We start from the raw sequence: 18080 nt of genomic DNA on the forward strand, positions 1-18080 counted from the left end.
TCAAAGAGGCTTATGAGGTGATATTTACCACGACTGTTCTAATTGTGTTCCATCAACAAACCACAGTTTTCGCTATGTGCTTTCAAGCACTATTTTCATTTTTTTTTTATTGCAGATCTCTGGTTCTACTGATTCGATTTTTGTTGTTTTGGTGTCGATTTATTCAATTTTACTCTATTTTTCTTAATTGGTATAAGATTTATCTTGTGTTGTGTTTTCACTTTATTACTGTTTGAGTACAGGATAAATACTTTACACATCGCCCCTAAGTTAAGCCTGACGGCTTTTGCCAGGCTACCAGAGGGTTAAACACAAGTTAATTTGGGGTTTGCTTGTGACTTCACCCTTTCAGGAATTGGCTTGGTAGTTTGGTCTGCCCTGTTCCCATGATGCACTGGGCCAGGGACAGACTAACTTGCATATAGCCATGTTCTGAGCTGGGACAGTGCAGTGAGCTAAATAACGGTGATGGATCAAGCCCTGATCTTTGGACTGGGTAAGCGTGGTCTGCTTAATTCAGACACTCATCATCACCACCCCCTTTTTTGAATCTACTTAAACCAATTGTCATTTTCCCACACCTTTCTCATGTTCTTTCCCAAATCTAAGATAATAACTCTTACTGGTTAATTTTAAAAACGCTGTGAATAATTTTCACACAATGGGAGGTTTAATCAGAGCAGGTTTATTTACGGAAAATCCTGCTACATCAATACCAACCTAAAAATTCTTCTGTATGTTAAGAAAAACCTCTCTGAAATGCTTTCCTCATCTTTGTGTAATGGAATTGATAGGTCCTTTACTTTACCAGGTGGCTGGGACTCCTTTTTGTTTAATAACTGTGCTGCATCCTCACTTTTTGACCTATCTGTGCGAGCAGCGAGATGAAAGAGCACTTGTCTCGTTACTGCTGTTCGAAAGAAGAGGAATTTTGATTGGCAAATTAAGTTTTACTCTACATTCCAGTCATATCGTTTAACATATGTGTATATTTAAAATATAAAGATGCTTTTCATCATGCACAATGTCCTCTAAAAACCTTGAGACTGTTATGGTAATGTATCTGCTAGTGGAGTTCTCACTTTGCCCCTCTCTCTGGCCTGTGCACTGCATTGGTAGACCACTGTGAGAAATCTAAAAAGATCTCAAAATGCAGGTGTGTCCTGACCTGCACCACTGTGCCACTGCTGAGACACTCGCATGTCGCTGCAAATGCGCACACACGCACACTAAATCGGCATTTCAGCACCTAGACTTCAAATGTGCTGTCACATTGGAGTCTCTGGGTTGGCATGCTTTTCAAGTGCACCCTCCCTTGCTCCAAGCTGAGGAGGATGATGCAGGAAGACAGTCCGGTTTATTCAGTTTGTGCCTCACCGATGGATGCATGGTATCAGTAAACCCTAGCAGGGGAGCCCTATTGCCAGGCGTGCTCTCCACCCCTGCTCCATAATCTGGACATGCAATGTGTGGTCAGCTGGGTGTCACTTCTCCTTATTTCCAACTCTGTGGTCTTGCTACCCAACCAGCACGTTCTTTGTTTCTTTCCTGACTCTTAATTTTCTATAATGTGCCATGAGCCATCGTGCCCCAGCACTACAGTATTGCAGTTAAACTTAACTATCCTTTTATGTTCCGAATACAATTGTAAACCTGTGAGCGCTTTCCCAGGAATATTCACTTGCACCGTCTTTCCACCCTAGTAATTATTCGTTTTGACTCGGTCTGTGTACTGTCCTACCCCTTTGCACTTGTTACTTTAGCTCACTCTTCTTGATGATCCACAAAGGCATTAATAACGGGTTCAATTAAGTTGTGATTTTTCTCTCTTGATTTTGTAAAGTGTCCTGTGGTGCTTTGCTGCCTTGTTCTATACTGCCTTAACATGCTGCATGCTTCCACCTTACATCTCACTCCATTTGCTACCAACCTGTGCTTTGGATTGCAGAGTGTTGTGTGGAACTGCTGTACAGCCTGTCCTTTCATGAATTCCTGCATGCCCTCTGAGATAAATCGGTCCTCTCATTGTGAGATATTTCCCCCCTGGATTGCCTTCCCATCTTTAAAGAATGATGTGACCATGAATGTGTGGCAGCATCCTCAATACAACTCGCATAGAGACAAGTGCATGCTTTTTTTTGTCCTAGTATGTCCTCGTGAAGCGTACATCAAGACCGTTATCTTACAGGACACACCTTGCCAAGCTACTGATGACAGTGGTGTATTGACAATTGTGTTTTGTCACTTAATGATGAACATGCCACACAATCCTCCACCATGTCCTCTCCCCCATGTTCTATTACATCTATCAGTAGCATTCTCTCCCACGTTTCTTGCTGGCAATCTTACCTAAATGAACTTCATGGACCAACAACACACTTTTTCTCGAATTTTTTGTGGAATCTTGCTCCACTCTCTCGAAATATTGTGCGTTCCTCCAAAATGTCCTGCACTTCATGGCCATGCTCTCCCAATAGTGTGACCTTGCTTTTAAGCGCTCAATCTTTAAAATACATTTGTTATTTTAGGGCAATCCACATCAATTTGCTGCTTTTCATCACGTTCAAATTTCGATATGGAGTATCACACTGGCCAAACCTGATTGGACTTGAGCTTCACATTCTTTCTCCCCGAGGCAACTTTGTGGGTAATATTGAATGTCCTGTCACGTTTTTCTCCAAATGATATAGCACACTGATAAACTGTAATCCAAGATATTGCACCATTCCATGCCTGGTCTATATGGTCAATTGTCAGTCTCCAAAGACAGCTGTAGACTGTTCGAACCAATAACTCCTTTCCTCCCAGTCCATAGACACTGGTATCTGTTGTGTTTTTTCAAAGATGTGTAACGTTTAAAGTAGATGAAGAACAAAATTCCTCCTTCAGTTATACTTAAGAGCACTATTTAATACCTATCAATATACCATAATCTTAATTGTGAGATTTTTGTGCTGTTTTGAAGGAGTATAGCAAACACAACAAGATGATGAACGGAGTGCTGAAACTTTTCAAACACACACCTCCAGTCACAGATCTGATGTTAAATCCAGTATTCTTTTGCTCACCATGCCACTCCAGTTTGGCATCAGCCATTCGCAAATCAGTCTTGACCCTGTTACTCATGGGAACAGTCCAGCCCGAACTGCCAGGCCAGGTCCTCCCTGGACTGGTAATAAGCATCCTTGGACCGGTTTTGGGGATTCACACCTCATCAGCCAGGCGAGCTTGAATCCAGTGCTACAACGAGCAAGGGACCCACATCCGGGCATACACTTGGCCACTTAGGGCGAAAAAAGAAAACACAACATGATGGTGGATGGAGTGCTGAAACTTCAACATATTCACAAACATCTGAATATATAACCACTTTTGTACTTCAAATTGAGTGAAGGGACATTCTCACATCACTGAATTGGCACTAAATGTGTTTTTCTCCTGTTTGATAGTAACATCTGAACTTGAGCATTTTGTAAGACTTTAATTCATCACTGGTCACTTACTCACTTACTAAGACCAATAAGCAAAATGTCACCCTGGAAACACTTCACTCCATTAACACTTTTAAAGATTTTCTTTTCTGAGACCAGGAGGAAGTGCATCCTTTCGAATTGTAGTTACCCTCTATCGTGATAAAGGATGCAAGATTATATGGATCCTCATGTCATACTACTTGGTAGTGTGCTTATGGAAGGTCTAATGTGGAACACACTTGAACCTTCAACAAAGCTGAATCCCTCATTTATAGAATGAACCACACAGTAATGTATACAAATCTGGGTAATACGGTCTAGTAAGTAAATGCAAACACAAAAATTAACTAGAGTTCTTCCCAATCACTGTGTGAAAGTTAATCGAAAGCATTATCAGCCTCAGTAATATCTGTTATCCTCATAACCTTCAGCTTCTCTTACCTGATTTCTTGGGTATAGGTACATTCCAAATTTTAAGCAAACACAAGGAGATGAGGACTGAGCGCTGAAACTTTTCAGACACTCACCCCCAGTCACATATCTGGGTTGAATCCATCATCGTTCTTTAGCTCACTTCACTACCCCAGTTCATACATGGCTGTATGCAAATCAGTCTTGAAGCTGGGCCTCAAGGGAACAGTCCAGCCCGAACTGCCAAGCCATGTCTTCCCTGGACCAGAAACAAGCATCCTGGGACCGGTTTTGGGGGTCACACCCCTCACCAGCCAGGCTAGCTTGAATCCAGTGGCAAAGTGAGTAAGGGACCCACGTCGGACCGCCATGTAATTCTCTTCACCCTACAACGTACATACATCCCGGCAACATCCTTTAAACCCTTACACTCGGCTAGAAACATCAAACATGTCCCACTTTTGGAACTAGAGTCCAGGATCAAAGACAATTTACAGTCACGCCCCCTCCCCCAAACCGTTGACTAACTTACTGCCCACAACAACTCCCCGATAACCAATGCTCTTAACCAGGTTGCACCACTCAAGCTAAAGAGATCGAGAAAAATCCAATCCAGATCCTGGTTCAGTCTAGACCTAAACAAGGAAAGAAGAGCACTGAAACAGACCGAAAGGTTATGGAGACAGAACCCCTCAATGACCAACCTCGTACTTTTAAAAGCCAAATGACTCCTATAAGAAACACATTTTCGAGGAAAAAGCCACTTTCTTTCGTAATTAACTTGACCGATCAAAAAACCGACCCATGGAACTCTTCAGTATAATAAAACAACAAACCACGCTTACATACCACTCCCCACCACTGAACAATTTCAAACTATACCTAACTTTTTTACTGACTAAATAGCCAAAATTGATGACGCCTTGTTCTTCGAGGTCTCCTCCACAACCCAATCCACAGACTCCACCAACACCAAACCCCATGAACCAACGAATAACACGAATTGGTCTGATTTCAAACTCTTGACAGATGATGAAATGTTCAAAATTATTGCCAAACTCAAACCCACATCCCACTTCGCAGACCCCCTCACTTCAACCTTTGTTCAGCAACTCAACCACATCTCTCCCAATATGGGCCAAAATCACAAATGCCTCTCTATCTTCAGGCCTTGTTCCAGACTTCTGTCAACTCGGACAAGTCACCCCATACTAAAAATACCCAGAGCTGACTCAAATGATCTCAACAGTCTCTGACCCATCACCAATCTCCCTTTCCTTGCCAAAACACTAGAGAAATGTGACCTACTTCAACTTAATCAACACACAGAAAAATTCAACCTCCAGGACACCTTCCAATCAGGTTTCAGGAAAGGCTGCAGCACCGAAACGGTTATACTCCTTATAACAGACTACATACACAAGGCCCTGGATGAAGGTAACTTTTGCCTCTTAATACTCCTTTACCCCTCAGCTGCATTTGATACAGTACACCACCCGGCCTTATTGGAGACACTCCAGAAACGCAATGGTATCAATGACACGGTCCTGAGATGGTTCACATCATATCTTCAACATCGCTCCCAACAAATAAAATTGGACACACATTTCTCGGACCCCGCACCAGTAACTCAAGAAGTACCTCAAGGTTCCATGCTCTAGCCAGCCCTATTCAATATCTTCATGGAACCCCTCACAGCCATCCTAAACTAACCGGGTATCAAATATCACCTATATGCAGATGACACTCAACTCTATTACAGAATAAAATCCCTCAGCGATATACACCGTCTTAATACTACACTAACCAAGATTCAACCCTGGCTTTTGACAAATCACCTGAAACTAAACCCTAACAAGACTGAACTCCTACTCATCTCCCCAAAGAACAATCCACTACCCATCCCTGAATGGCTCAAAAACTTGGATCCACTAAACCACCCTATTTCACTATCCAAATCTGCTAAATCCCTAGGTATCACCCTAGATGCAAACCTCTCAATGAATGATCACATCAAAAACACTGCCAGAGGTGCATGCTACACGCTAAATCATCTAAAAACAAATCAAACTTGTCTAAAGAAAGGTGCGCAGCCAACATTGCAGTAAGCGCTGTATGGGGTTCTTGTAAACAAAAAAAGCGAACAAACAGTAAGAAAAAAAACACGCAGCCACGTACGGGCCGCAAAGAACAAACTAAAGGCACGGCCGCCACTGTATCAGCGTGGCGTGCCGTGCTATTAAAAAATAAAGCGTTGGGGAGAGCGTGCCGTCCTTCCTGAAACAGCAGGCAGGAGAAAAACATTTAACCAAATAGTGCTCTGAGGCTGTAATTAAAGCCTACCGAGTAACACATGTAAAGGGCGTGTCCTGATGGGAGGTTACAAAATGAGACTAGGCAGTACTAAGGAGGGACTACTAAGCCTATTGGACAATGAAGAGCCACAGTTTACAAAGGACAATGACATAAGCCAATGAAAAATATGTGCGGAGAGTGGGCAGAGCTTCAAGTCCATACCTGCACACAGCATGCCTTGCAGAGAAGCGCATGCACGGCCCAGGCTCGACCTACCAAACGTCGGGTCCCTGCACTTAATTGCTTGATTAGATTTCAAATTAATCAATGCTAACGTCCCATGATTCTATTAAGTAATCAAATTAAATTGACTTGTTTTGACGATCTTTTTTTTTTTCTCCTGCTCTTTGAAAATGCAGAAAACAACTTGTGTTTAAATGTCTCCGTAAGTTTCCATCACACTAGTAGGACGTGTTGTATACATTTGTTTTGAGAGTTGAGGAAATTAAGTGCAATGTGTTGCTGTTGAGCAGTTTTTCTTACGTCTGCCTGAAATTCATAACAGGGCTTCCCTCGGAGTTTACCGATCTGATCCCCTTGTATCTTTTCTCGATGCTTTCATTGACCTAAACTCTATTAAAACCTTGTGCAATTAAGGCAATATTTCCCATTACAGTTGTTAACAACCAGTTCCGACAGAGCAGAACAAGTGCCTTTGATGAAATGAGAGCTGTGTAACAGCATGTGTGTCTGAGGAGAATATAAAGCATGCTGGGACAGACTGTGCCGTCACTCAGCTAGGTTCTTGGTTGAAAAGACCGACTTGTTCCAAGTCCCTGGTACAAAGACATGCAACTGTGCGCTACTTACACGTGCTTATAAATAGAACTGCATTTAGGGTGCAAAAACCTATGCATAACTCTGCGAATCAGTAATGGTTGGATTTTGCAACATAAATGTGATTGGTCTCACACAATATCTACAAGTATGGTGGATATATTGTGTGTACATGTTTGCTCGTAAGGGCGAGGTTTGGGGAAATTTCATGGTGGACCCTGCTATCAAAGTTTGTGAACACCACCAACTCGCAAGAATACACCCAGTCATAAAAGGTTTGTAAGCACACTGTCTTTCAGGATACACCTGTAGGCTTATGTGTGTCGAGAGCAGGTGTAAATGGGGAGCGGGTTGTAGCACATATGTTGATGTTTTCTGTGAGGCATTAAGTCACAATGTTGTGTTTTCTCATGCAGACTACTGTTCCGGGAGCACAGCGCCTGCTTTACCCTGTAAGAGTAGAGTGCAGATGGACTGAGGGTGGGTTGTAGATTCTGTAATAAGGCTCTGGGCCGAGCAGAATGGGAGGTGTGGTCTAATCCTACCGATGCTGAAGAAGTGGATGTGGGCTGTAGTAGCTGTCGTGTTCTGGTTGGGCCTACTAGATGCACAGAAGGAGACCACACAGTGTAACGGTAGTGGTCCGCGCAATGCCTGCCACGCCCAGGGCCCTGGGCTTTTTATTATCTTAGGAGCGTGCCCTCCGTGCCTACGTCGGGCGGAACCATTTAACTTACGCTTGGGGGGGGAGGTAACAATTATAGTAACACTGCTTGTGGGCCAGGGTGGTTGCGCCCACCTAGCACAACACTACATTCCTCCTTTACCCTAAGAAAAAACACACAAACAACATGACACCATGTCTCAACTTTTCTGCTTACAGTCTCTGAGGTTTTCAAATGCAAAAAGAACAGTCTTACTTATGCGATGATTGCAGTGCAGCTCGGACTCTCAGCGTCCGCAACAGGACACGAAGTCCCGGTACTTCTGGGATGGCTTTGGGCAGGGGCGCAGATTGTACCTGCTCTGGCTGCGTTCGACTGGGTGGGAGTCGGTTCTTCAGAGTCTTTGGCTACAACAGTTTCAGGGTGACTTTGGGCCACCTGCGGCTCGTGTTCATTCCTGACTGGTGTGGTTGGGTCTGCTTGCGGGGCTTATTCTTCGCTGGGAGCGTCCTCTCCCTCTGTTTCTCGTGGGCCTTGGGTCGGCCTTGGGTATGGCTCAGCTGAGTCTGGGAATCCGTCGTCTTCTCCGTTCGATATCCTTTTGAAAAATGACACATTTCTGGTGACTGTCTCTCTCCCTTTCATTGCAGTGATCATGGTGCCGTTGACGTTGGTTACCGTCCACGGGTGTAACTCGAACGGGAGGCGGAACTTCCCTCCCGGGTGGCGATCTCTCACCAGCACCCGGTCGCCTACTTGAATGGGGCTGTCCGCAGCTCTTCTCCGCCTTGACGCGTCCCTGTTAGATTTTGTTCGCTGTTCCATGGACCGGTTGTTCGGAGTTGGAGCTGAGGCCCACATGGGATGGTGTGGGAGAGTGTCCACCACTGCTCTGTTGAAGCATAGGCGGCTTGGAGGGATCCCAGTGGTGCAGTGTGGTGTCAGTCTGTATTCCCTCAAGAACTGGAAGAGGGCTAGCTCCAGGTTTTGGCCATCTGCCATGGCAATTTGGATAGTCTTATTTAGAGTTCTCATCAGTCTCTCGACTTCGCCATTGGCTTGAGGCCACCTTGGGGTTATCTTCCGGTGTTTGATGCGGTGTGATTGTAGATATTCTGCCAGTTTACCGCCGTTGAAGGGGGGGTCCGTTATCAGTGCGTAGTTCTCCTATGAGGCCATGGGTCGCAATGATTTTCTCTAGCTTTGGGATCACCTCGGAGGCTGCGGTGGAGGGCAGGATTTCAATTTTGGGGTACCTTGAGAAGTCGTCTACCACAACAAACATGTATTTCCTGCCTGGGAGGCTGCCAAAATCTGCGCTGGCTCGTGCCCATGGGGCGGTCGGTCATTCTTCTGTGATTACAGGTGCTGGGGGGTTGGGCAGGCTGGTCGCTATGCACACAGGACATCGTTGGATGACTTCTTCAACTTTCTTGTCGAGCCTTGGGAACCAGAGTTTGGTTCGGATGCGATTCTTCGAATTCACGATGCCCTGGTGGGCACCATGGGCTAGGAGGACCGCTTGCTGGGTGAGGCTGTCCGGCAGTACCAGGCGGGGGCCTCTCAGGAGGCATCCTTCTGGCGAGACGGATAGCTCGCTCTGGACTTGGTAGAGTGCTTTTAGTGTGGCCTGGGCTTCTAGGGTGCGGAACGACGCCGGGCTCTGTAGTGGTTTCCAGTTTCCTGACTGGATGGCCTGGATGGCGATTTGCAGGCAGTCATCATCCCTGGTGGCTCGTGTCACGTCTTCAAGGGAGATTGGCAACGGCCTCGAGCGCTCTACAATCATTCTGACGTACTCTTCAGTGGCGTCGGCTTTCGCGGCTTCTGCTTCTGTGACCGGTCGGGCATGTCGCGACAGATAGTCGGCGGGGTTTCCGGAGCCCGGCCGATATTCCACTATGAATTGGTATTCCTGGAGCTGGAGCACCCACTTTTCGATGCGTGGAGGAGGCCGTGAGAAGGACCCTTGGAATAAGTGGTTTGTGGTCTGTGATCACTACGAATGGGTGTCCGTACAAGTAGATATGGAAGTGACGGCACCCCCATAGGATGGCGATGGCCTCCCTTTCGATTTGTGAATATCTTTGTTCTGTCGCAGTGAGAGTCCTGCTTGCGTACGCGACGGGTGCCCACTCTCCGCATGGTTGTTGTTTGGTCAGGACAGCGCCGAGGCCGGTCGGACTGGCGTCCACCACGAGTTGGGACTCGTATTGATGGTTGAAGTAGGCCAGGGTCGTGTCTGCTGAGAGTGCCGCTTTGGTCTTCTGGAAGGCCTCTTGCTGTTCCCGTCCCCACTCCCAGGTGGCTGTGGACTTTGTGAGGTCACGAAGAGGGCCAGTGAGGTCGGACAGGTCTTTAATGAAACGCCCACAGTATGTCACCATCCCAAGAAAACTGCGGACAGTGGTCACTGATGTCGGGGCGGGAGCATCATGGATGTCTTTGACTTTGTCCGGGTCCGGCCCAACGCCCCGGTCGGAGAATCTGTACCCGAAGAAGCTGATGCCTTTTCGGAGGAACTCGCACTTCTCCCTGTGAAGGGTCAGACCCCTCTCCTGTAGCCTGGCAAAAACAGCTTGGAGGCGCCGGATGTGTTCGTCCAGCGTCGCCGCGTGGACCAAGATGTCGTTGCTCACGTTCAGTACACCGTCTAAACCTTGCAGGACGTTCTGAATGATGTTCTGAAACACTTCGGCTGCACTGGATATCCCGAAGTTGAGTCTGGTGTATCTCCACAGGCCTGCATGGGTGGAGAAGGTCGTTATCGGACGGGAGTCCGGGTGCAGAGGGATTTGGTGGTATCCGGACCTCAGGTCCATCTTCGAAAACCATTTTGAGCCTGACAGCTCACCGATGTCGTCTATGGTTGGTGTCAGATGGCGTTCTCTCTTGATCGTGAGGTTAGGGATGCGCTTATCCACGCAGATCCGTACGGCGTCTGGTTGCTTCGGTTTCTTGGCCACCACGATGGGCGACACCCATGGAGTGGGCCCGCTGACTTTCTATGATTCCGGCTCTCTCGAGTACACTTAATTCCGCTTCCACTTTGGGCCGCAGGTGGAACGCTATGCGCTGGTGTCTTAGGGCTACTGGAGCAACTGAGTGATCTATGTGAAGACGAACGGCGGGTCCTCTCAAACAGCCGATCCCGTCGAACAGTGAGGTGTGTTGCAACACGAGATGGTCGAGGCTGTGGGCTTGGTCTGTGAGGGCGAAGTGGATCAGCCCTAGGTCTTGGGTGGTCCGGCAGCCGAGCAGGAACCCGGACCCTTCTTGCGACACGTAGATCTTTGTGTGTAAGTGATGGGAGTCGTGTGATACTGTTGTCCGGAATACTCCACACAGGCGGAGGGGTCGACTGGTGCCGTAGGCGTACACCTGTACTCTCGTGGGATGGAGCACCGGTGGTGTGTCTAATGTCCGGTATACGCTGGCTGCCATTAGGTTGATCGTTGCTCCGGTGTCTATGAGGGCTGCCACTGCTTGATCTTGTACATTCACTGTGCACATAGGTTCTGCGGATGGTGTTGCGGCTAACGCGTTGAGCATTTGCACTACGTGGACGGACGCTGCGTCCGATCCGTCATCGTCCATGTCGCTGTTGGCGGCGGTTCTATCTGTCTCACTCTCCGGGGCGGGCCGTTGGACTTTTTCCTCTGTGAAGATAAGCACACACTCCCGAAGTGGTTGGCTTTTCCACAGGCGCTGCAGATTTTTCCATGTGCAGGGCATGCTCTGTTGTGGGGGGTTGCTCCTCCGCACCACATGCAGGGGCGGTCGTGAGGTGACTAAGCTGGGCTTGACCGAGGTCTTCGGGGTGGTTTCGTGCGCGTGTCTGCGGTGTTCATCTTGATGGCGCACACAGGTTCAACTTTGACTGCGACCGTTGGTTTTGGCTCCATATGTGCTGCTCGAGCTTTCGATAGTTCTTTAGATCGCCCGAGCGCTAGGATGTCGCGCATGGACATGTTGTCTGTTTCTAGGACTCTTTCTCGTAGTTTCGAGGAGGCGCAGCCTTGTATAAATTGAGCGCGGATCTCGTCGTCCACATCCGGAAGGGTGCATGTGCTGGCTAGCTTTTTGAGTCTCTCATAGAAAACATCGATGGACTCTCCTGGGAGCTGGCGTGCTTGGCGGAGTAAGAACCTTTCGTAATCCGCGCTGACGAAAGGCTCGAAGTATGTGGTTATGGCGTCGCGTAGCGTGGTGTAGTTCCGGGGCGGGCCCCCTTCCACCACGTCCTTCGAGATGTCTTGTATGGCTTCCCCTCCTAGGTGCAGAAGCATGGCTTGCCGCTCGACTGCAATGTCTGCAGCAATAAAGTAGTTCTCCAGGCGTTCCACCCATTTCCTCCATCGAGCAGCCTGAGAAGGCGGCGTGCCTTTGACTGCAAAGGGTTCCAGCGGTGGTACAGCGGCCATAGCCATGAGGGGGCGGGAGAACAGGCAGCAGAAGTGGGTGTCCTGTCACCAGTGGGCTTTGAGACCAGGAATACGCCAGGGGTGCTTGCAGGCAAAATTAGGCAGCAGCCGAGGATCCAGCAACGTTGCACGCGAGATGCGTGAGAAACGGCAGGGCTTCCTCACGCGAGATGCGTGGGAAATGGTAGGGTCGCCGCGGTGCACGCGCGATGCGTGGTAAACAGCACGCCGGCGTAGTGTGGCAGGCCTGCCGGGCTGGCGTGACGCTGGAAGGCTGTGAGCAGGCGGGTGCAGGAGCACGGCAGGGCGCTGGGAGGAGGTCACGCACCTGAGGCCACGAGACCGTTTCCGCTGGTTGTGGGCAGCGGGGCCGCTTTCCGGCAAGGTCCAAGTGGGGGATCGACTCTGCCAGAGAGCCAGGAGCTAACAGTAAGTCCGGAGGCAGAGCGGTGGGGCAGCGAGGCTTGGGCCGCTGTCTGACGAGTCCGAAGTTGCTGGGTGGCCAGGTACACTCCGCCGGCGGGTGGGAGGCCAGCAGAGCGGGGCACACCGTGGGGACCACGGGAGCAGGTGCACTGGAGCAGGGGGTGGAGCGTGGCACGCGATGGGGTGGCGAGACCACCTCGTCGCTAGTGTCGTGTTCTGGTTGGGCCTACTAGATGCACAGGAGACCACACAGTGTAACGGTAGTGGTCAGCGCAATGCCTGCCACGCCCAGGGCCCTGGGCTTTTTATTATCTTAGGAGCGTACCCTCCGTGTCTACATCGGGCGGAACCATTTAACTTACGCTTGGGGGGGAGGTAACAACTATAGTAACACTGCTTGTGGGCCAGAGTGGTTGCGCCCACCTAGCACAACACATGATGGTGATGAAGGAAGTGACTCTCAAAGTGCATTCTGAGCTTTTTGGTTGAAATATTTAGGATATCCAGGTGGAAAAACTTGCTTCGGGTTGCCCAGCATCTCTTGTTAAGATTCTCTTGCTCTTCCTTCTTCCTCTTGGGGCTTCAGTGTTCTCTACCGTGAAGCATGGACGGAGTACGGCTTTATGTTTTCAGCAAGTATTCTTCCACTGGCTGCAGGCTCCTACAGGTGCTTTATTTTTTTATTTATTTTTTTCTTTGTGACATGCACTCTAGAAGAGTGCATGTGTCTGCAGTCAGTCTCCCTCCACTGCCCCTCCCTCATGTTGCCTGCCCTCCCATCCTTCCTTTGCAGTCCTTTGTGGTGCTGCGCGCTCCCTCCTCGCCACTTTCTTCGTGTTGCTTATCACCCATTGCCCTACTCCCATTGTCTGTTGATGATGCTCCTTTCTTTCTCCGCCCGCACCTCCCTCATGATTTTTCCCCAGCACTCCTCCCTCTGTCCATTGTTAATGCTTCTGCCTCCCCCTCATATCCCTAGTGCTGCTTTTCCCCCTCCAGCTGTCCATTGTTCCTGCTCCTTCCATCCTCCCCCCGCAGTTCCGTTGTGTAGCTGTCTCCCATGTTCTTTTTTTGACATATTGCACAGCAGTGCAAGATGCTGTCCAATATGACTTAAATAAAAACTCTGCTAGGATGCTGTCAATGCTGGCCGTGTCAGCGTGCCTTTTTCCCCCTTAACTTTAAGCAGGTTTCACAGCAGCCCGCGTGGTTGTGCAACATGTCTAAAAAACATTGACAAAGCCAATAGATCTCACAAATACAAAACCTATTGGCGTTGCGAATTCTTGCTGTTTAATGTTGCACATGAGAGGCGCATGTGCATCAGTTGGTAACTAAAGGAACTTTGAACTTGACGCATCGTAAGCTCTCAACAATACACAATTTTGGAAGATCAACCACAAAGGAGGATCTGACCAACAGCACCACCAAACGTGGAATGTTTAATGTACATTAAGGCTGACAAATCCATAGTGGTGCTTGGATCTATACAACTTGGGTCGGAGGTGTCCACTGCATATTGGGCACTTGTGGTTGGCGCACTGAAATGTCTCAGAAATCATAAAATATATTAAAGCCTTTACAATTGTCTTAGAAAGCAGCAGGCAGAATGGAACATGCAGAATATTGAACTTGCATCAGTCTTGGTGGGCCTGTAATTTGTTGGTTTTGCAAAGGGAAATAAGAAGACATCGGGTGAGCAAATAATCTTAGGCAAAGTCTTTACACTGAAGCAACAAGGACTGAAGGCTGGACACATTTTATGAGGTGACTTCACAATCATACCAGCACTGCTCTTCAGCACACCTTGTTGGAGTCAGTAGGCACCCTAACACACTGATCTATTGTGGCCCAATGAGGACAGAGGGTTTCTTCCTTCGTGAGAGCCGTTCGGCCTATGCCTCGCCTCTGGCACAGAATATAGACACTACATGCCACCCTTTGTCTGTCAATGGGTTGCGACTCTGTTGGGAAGGAAAAGAACAGGCAAGTGGAGCGGAGAGTGAAATAAGAGGGAAAAGATGGGAAAGCAAAGAAGCACTTGTAGTCCCATGGACGGCTGAAGAGTACATAGTCCTGGAAGTATGCCGTGGAAGGATACAATTCATGCCTCTTGCATTCAAAGCACAGGGAGACCGAAATGCTCCTGGGCAAGACCAACACAGGGATTAGGAGAAAGCCACTGAATTAAGAGAAGACAATTGAGATGGATAATCAAGCCATCCAAGGATGAGCAAGGGGCTAATCCTCCTAGTAGCTAACTGTTTGTAACTGAGATCTAAAATATTCCATAGAGTGCCATGTAACAGAGGGGAATTTGCAGTGCTTCATTTGAGCCGGAGGGGGCAGGGGGCGAAGGGGGGGTGGTAATGGGGGGGGGGGGGGGGGCACCAACTCTCATTTTTGGGTACTGGCTCATATTATTCCTTATCAGACATTTTCAGAGTGGAGAGGGAAAAGCACATATAGAAAGAGAAGGGGAAAAGAGAAAGCTTGAAAACTTCCCTCTGAAGGAGAAAACCGCAACGTGCAAGAGTGAGATAAAGGGTCAGGGAGTGCCTGGTGGAGGATTAGAGAGGCATGAGGCGGATTGAGGACTGTACAGCCTTGGTATTACCCATGCCATATTTAATAGTGCCGGACGCGGGCTTCTTAGCACAGCTTTGAGCACCAACACTCATTCTTTTACAAACTAATCACTGGGGTTTTGGATAAATACAAACTGCCTATAAATTACAAGATTTCTTACCACATGCTAAAATAGTAATGATCGCTGTTGTACATTGGGGCTTGTTTGTCATTTTGTTCATATGTGCTTGCGCCCTAATCGTAGTTAGTAACCAGTCTCTAGAATCATCCGTAGAACTTGAGATACCTAAAATCATGAGTTCTAACCATGAAACAGTGCGTCATCAGTGGATGTCGGCTTACTGACTGCCTGTCAATAGTTGTACCAACACATATCCCTTCAAGCTACCATAAACAAATAAATGCCAGCTTATAATTAAATAGTGACGAACAAAGGCTGACCGGTCAGGTCTCTCGGTCGGGATTAGGCATCTATAGAATTGTCTGAGTGTTGGGGGCCTCTGAGAAAATGACATGCAGTAAAGACTGTCCCTGCTCGGTCTGGGTAAGACTAGCATCAGTTTAAACCCATTGAAGCCTCTTGTTCAAATTATTCGGTAAATTAAGTCATTTAGGAAAATTGCCTAAATAATTATTAGTCATCCTCATGCAAACCGAAATTAACCAATCCGAGATGATTGAAAAGCTGCGAGAAATACTATTGGGACTTTGGCAGGCAGTCTAATTACAGCCATGGCGCTTGCACAGCTAAGGGATTCCAGCTACGCTTGAAACAGTAACACTTTATTTCCCATCTTTGCCCGTTCTAGCAGATTTCACGTGCTTTGTGCCATGCACTTTGTCAACATAATGCACACCTGACCTCAAGCAGACCGAACTAAACACACATTTACGTCTTCCATAACCTAACAGACCTCCTAGTTCGAGGTAATTCATTTGATCTGTAGTATTTTTATGTAGTACGTATTTAACTCATTTGGGTTTCAGAGCGCTGCACATGCAGAGAGCTGTAAGCACATGTAATGTTGGTTGTGGGGCCACATATGATCATAATGTGTTGGTTTCACTGAATGGGGCATCGATATTATTCCCATGACACAGAAAGGAGTTAATGTGTCACTTTTATTCCAAGAATCGTGGACCTTTTAACAGAATTGCAATATTGCTGTAGATTCACTAACTGCCCTTTTGTGACACTTGAATTACAGCTGGACTCTGTAAGCTATTCATGAAAAAATTGTCCATGCACAAGTGTGCATATTACTTATGCATGTATTCCTTCTGTGTCACACGGGGATCTGGCATCTCCCTGGGAACACTCTTTCACACCCAGCCATGCCAGTAGGGTACACTCAAGGGGTAGCACGCTACCAGTCCGCAAAGCACTTCAGCGCCTCCTCTGGGGGGGAAGAATGGGCCAAATAAGAAGATGAAATAAATCCAAAACCATGCATTACGCTTAGACACAATGCAGGACAATACAGGAGTAAAATACAGCACCACACCTAACTCCATGAATATTTGAGTTCAGAGCAGAATTGTACCTGTAGTTTCCAAACCAGAGGGCAGGTGAGTATTTGCTATCTACATCCAACTGATGAAAAAAACCTTTTTTGATTTGTCCTAAAAGGATGACCTCCAGTAAAAAGGTACACAGTCTATATCCACCACTAAACATATGTTGGTTCCTTCAGATTAAATCCACAGACCTATAAAATGTGTCATTCTTTGCGGACCTCATTGTTAATTAAATCCTACCTATTCTGGATTCCATGCAAGAGAAGCCGATTGATTTTTGCTGGAGAGGATCTGGAGTGGATCTCGTCAAGCTGCTGAAAAACAGAACACTTTGTCCTGGAGTCTAGATTCACACACTGGCCCCCTCACTGACGTCTAGCGGTCTCAAAATTTCAATGCTCTAATAGAAATGAAATAATTTCTCTTTCATGTTATATACTGTTAGAGTGAAGACACTTGTTACAGGTTTCAGTTGGTGGTGGTGGCCTGATTCTAGTACAAGGCTAGTGAGGTTGGTATTGACAGAAGCCATGTTTGTGTAGATGACAAAACGATACAAGGTCTCATCCAAACGATGCCCGTTCAACAAATGAAACGAACATTCAAAACCTATTTTGATTCCAAATCCTGCGTCTCACCCAAGTGTGCAGCTTTTGGATCTGCTATATCACCTCTGGCAATAGTTCTAAAATGTTCTCATCCCATTTTCAGGATCAGAATTGTTTGTCAATATTTTATTTAATGAGCACAATTGAATCTACTCTATAGATGGTGAGCTACGAACAGTGCGTGGCCATGTTGTTCCTGAACTTGTGTGTGTGAGGTCTTGTTTATAATACGCTTTGCACTTGTATTTAAAGAAACCATATATTCATATGGATAACTAGGTCATATCACCTGTCAGTGGCAACAAAATTCAGGGGACAATTTATCCCTTCCATGTGTGATCATTGATGGTGAGTTGAGGCAATGTCCTGAGATTAGAACCTAAATAGGATTTGTCTGCTCATTGCAAGGTTGAGGAATATCCTAATGGTCTACCAAGAAGTTAACACTCTTTTCCTCTTTTTAGAATTGGAGAAGGAGCTAACAAGAAAGCCGAAGAGGGTCTGCATTGTGAAGGTTGTGGGGACAAGGAACCTGTGGAAGAACATCGTAGTCCTGTGTATAAACTCGTAAGTGTGATATTTCTAGTTGGGCTTTAGCATTTTTGTAGTGTTTTTTAATTTGAGGGTTGAATGTCCTGTGTGTTATTGGAATTTGCACTATGAGAATAGTCTTCTGGTTTATATCAGCTTGTTTATAAATTATACAGTGTTTGACTGGATACATGCATCTGCTCTCTCTAAGTCATCACTCAAGCATACTTTTCTGGGCTACCCCTTGGGCGTTTTCGAATGGTTGACAGCAATTTCTGAAAACTAAGTCAAACGTGGAGCAGG

At 47.1% G+C, this 18080-nt stretch overlaps 1 protein-coding gene across 1 annotated transcript in view; it reads left to right on the top strand.

Moving 5' to 3' along the window:
- Window positions 1-18080, top strand: part of LOC147669894 (solute carrier family 22 member 23-like) — a 214641-nt gene that overhangs the window by 107296 nt on the left and 89265 nt on the right. Inside the window, exon 3 of the mRNA XM_086948163.1 lies at window positions 17711-17813. Within this exon, the coding sequence (XP_086804289.1) occupies window positions 17711-17813 (103 nt within the window). The remainder of the gene's footprint in view (window positions 1-17710; window positions 17814-18080) is intronic.

The sequence above is a fragment of the Lissotriton vulgaris genome, unplaced genomic scaffold (assembly GCF_964263255.1).
Source record: "Lissotriton vulgaris unplaced genomic scaffold, aLisVul1.2 SCAFFOLD_1127, whole genome shotgun sequence".
Taxonomy (NCBI): Eukaryota; Metazoa; Chordata; class Amphibia; order Caudata; family Salamandridae; genus Lissotriton; species Lissotriton vulgaris.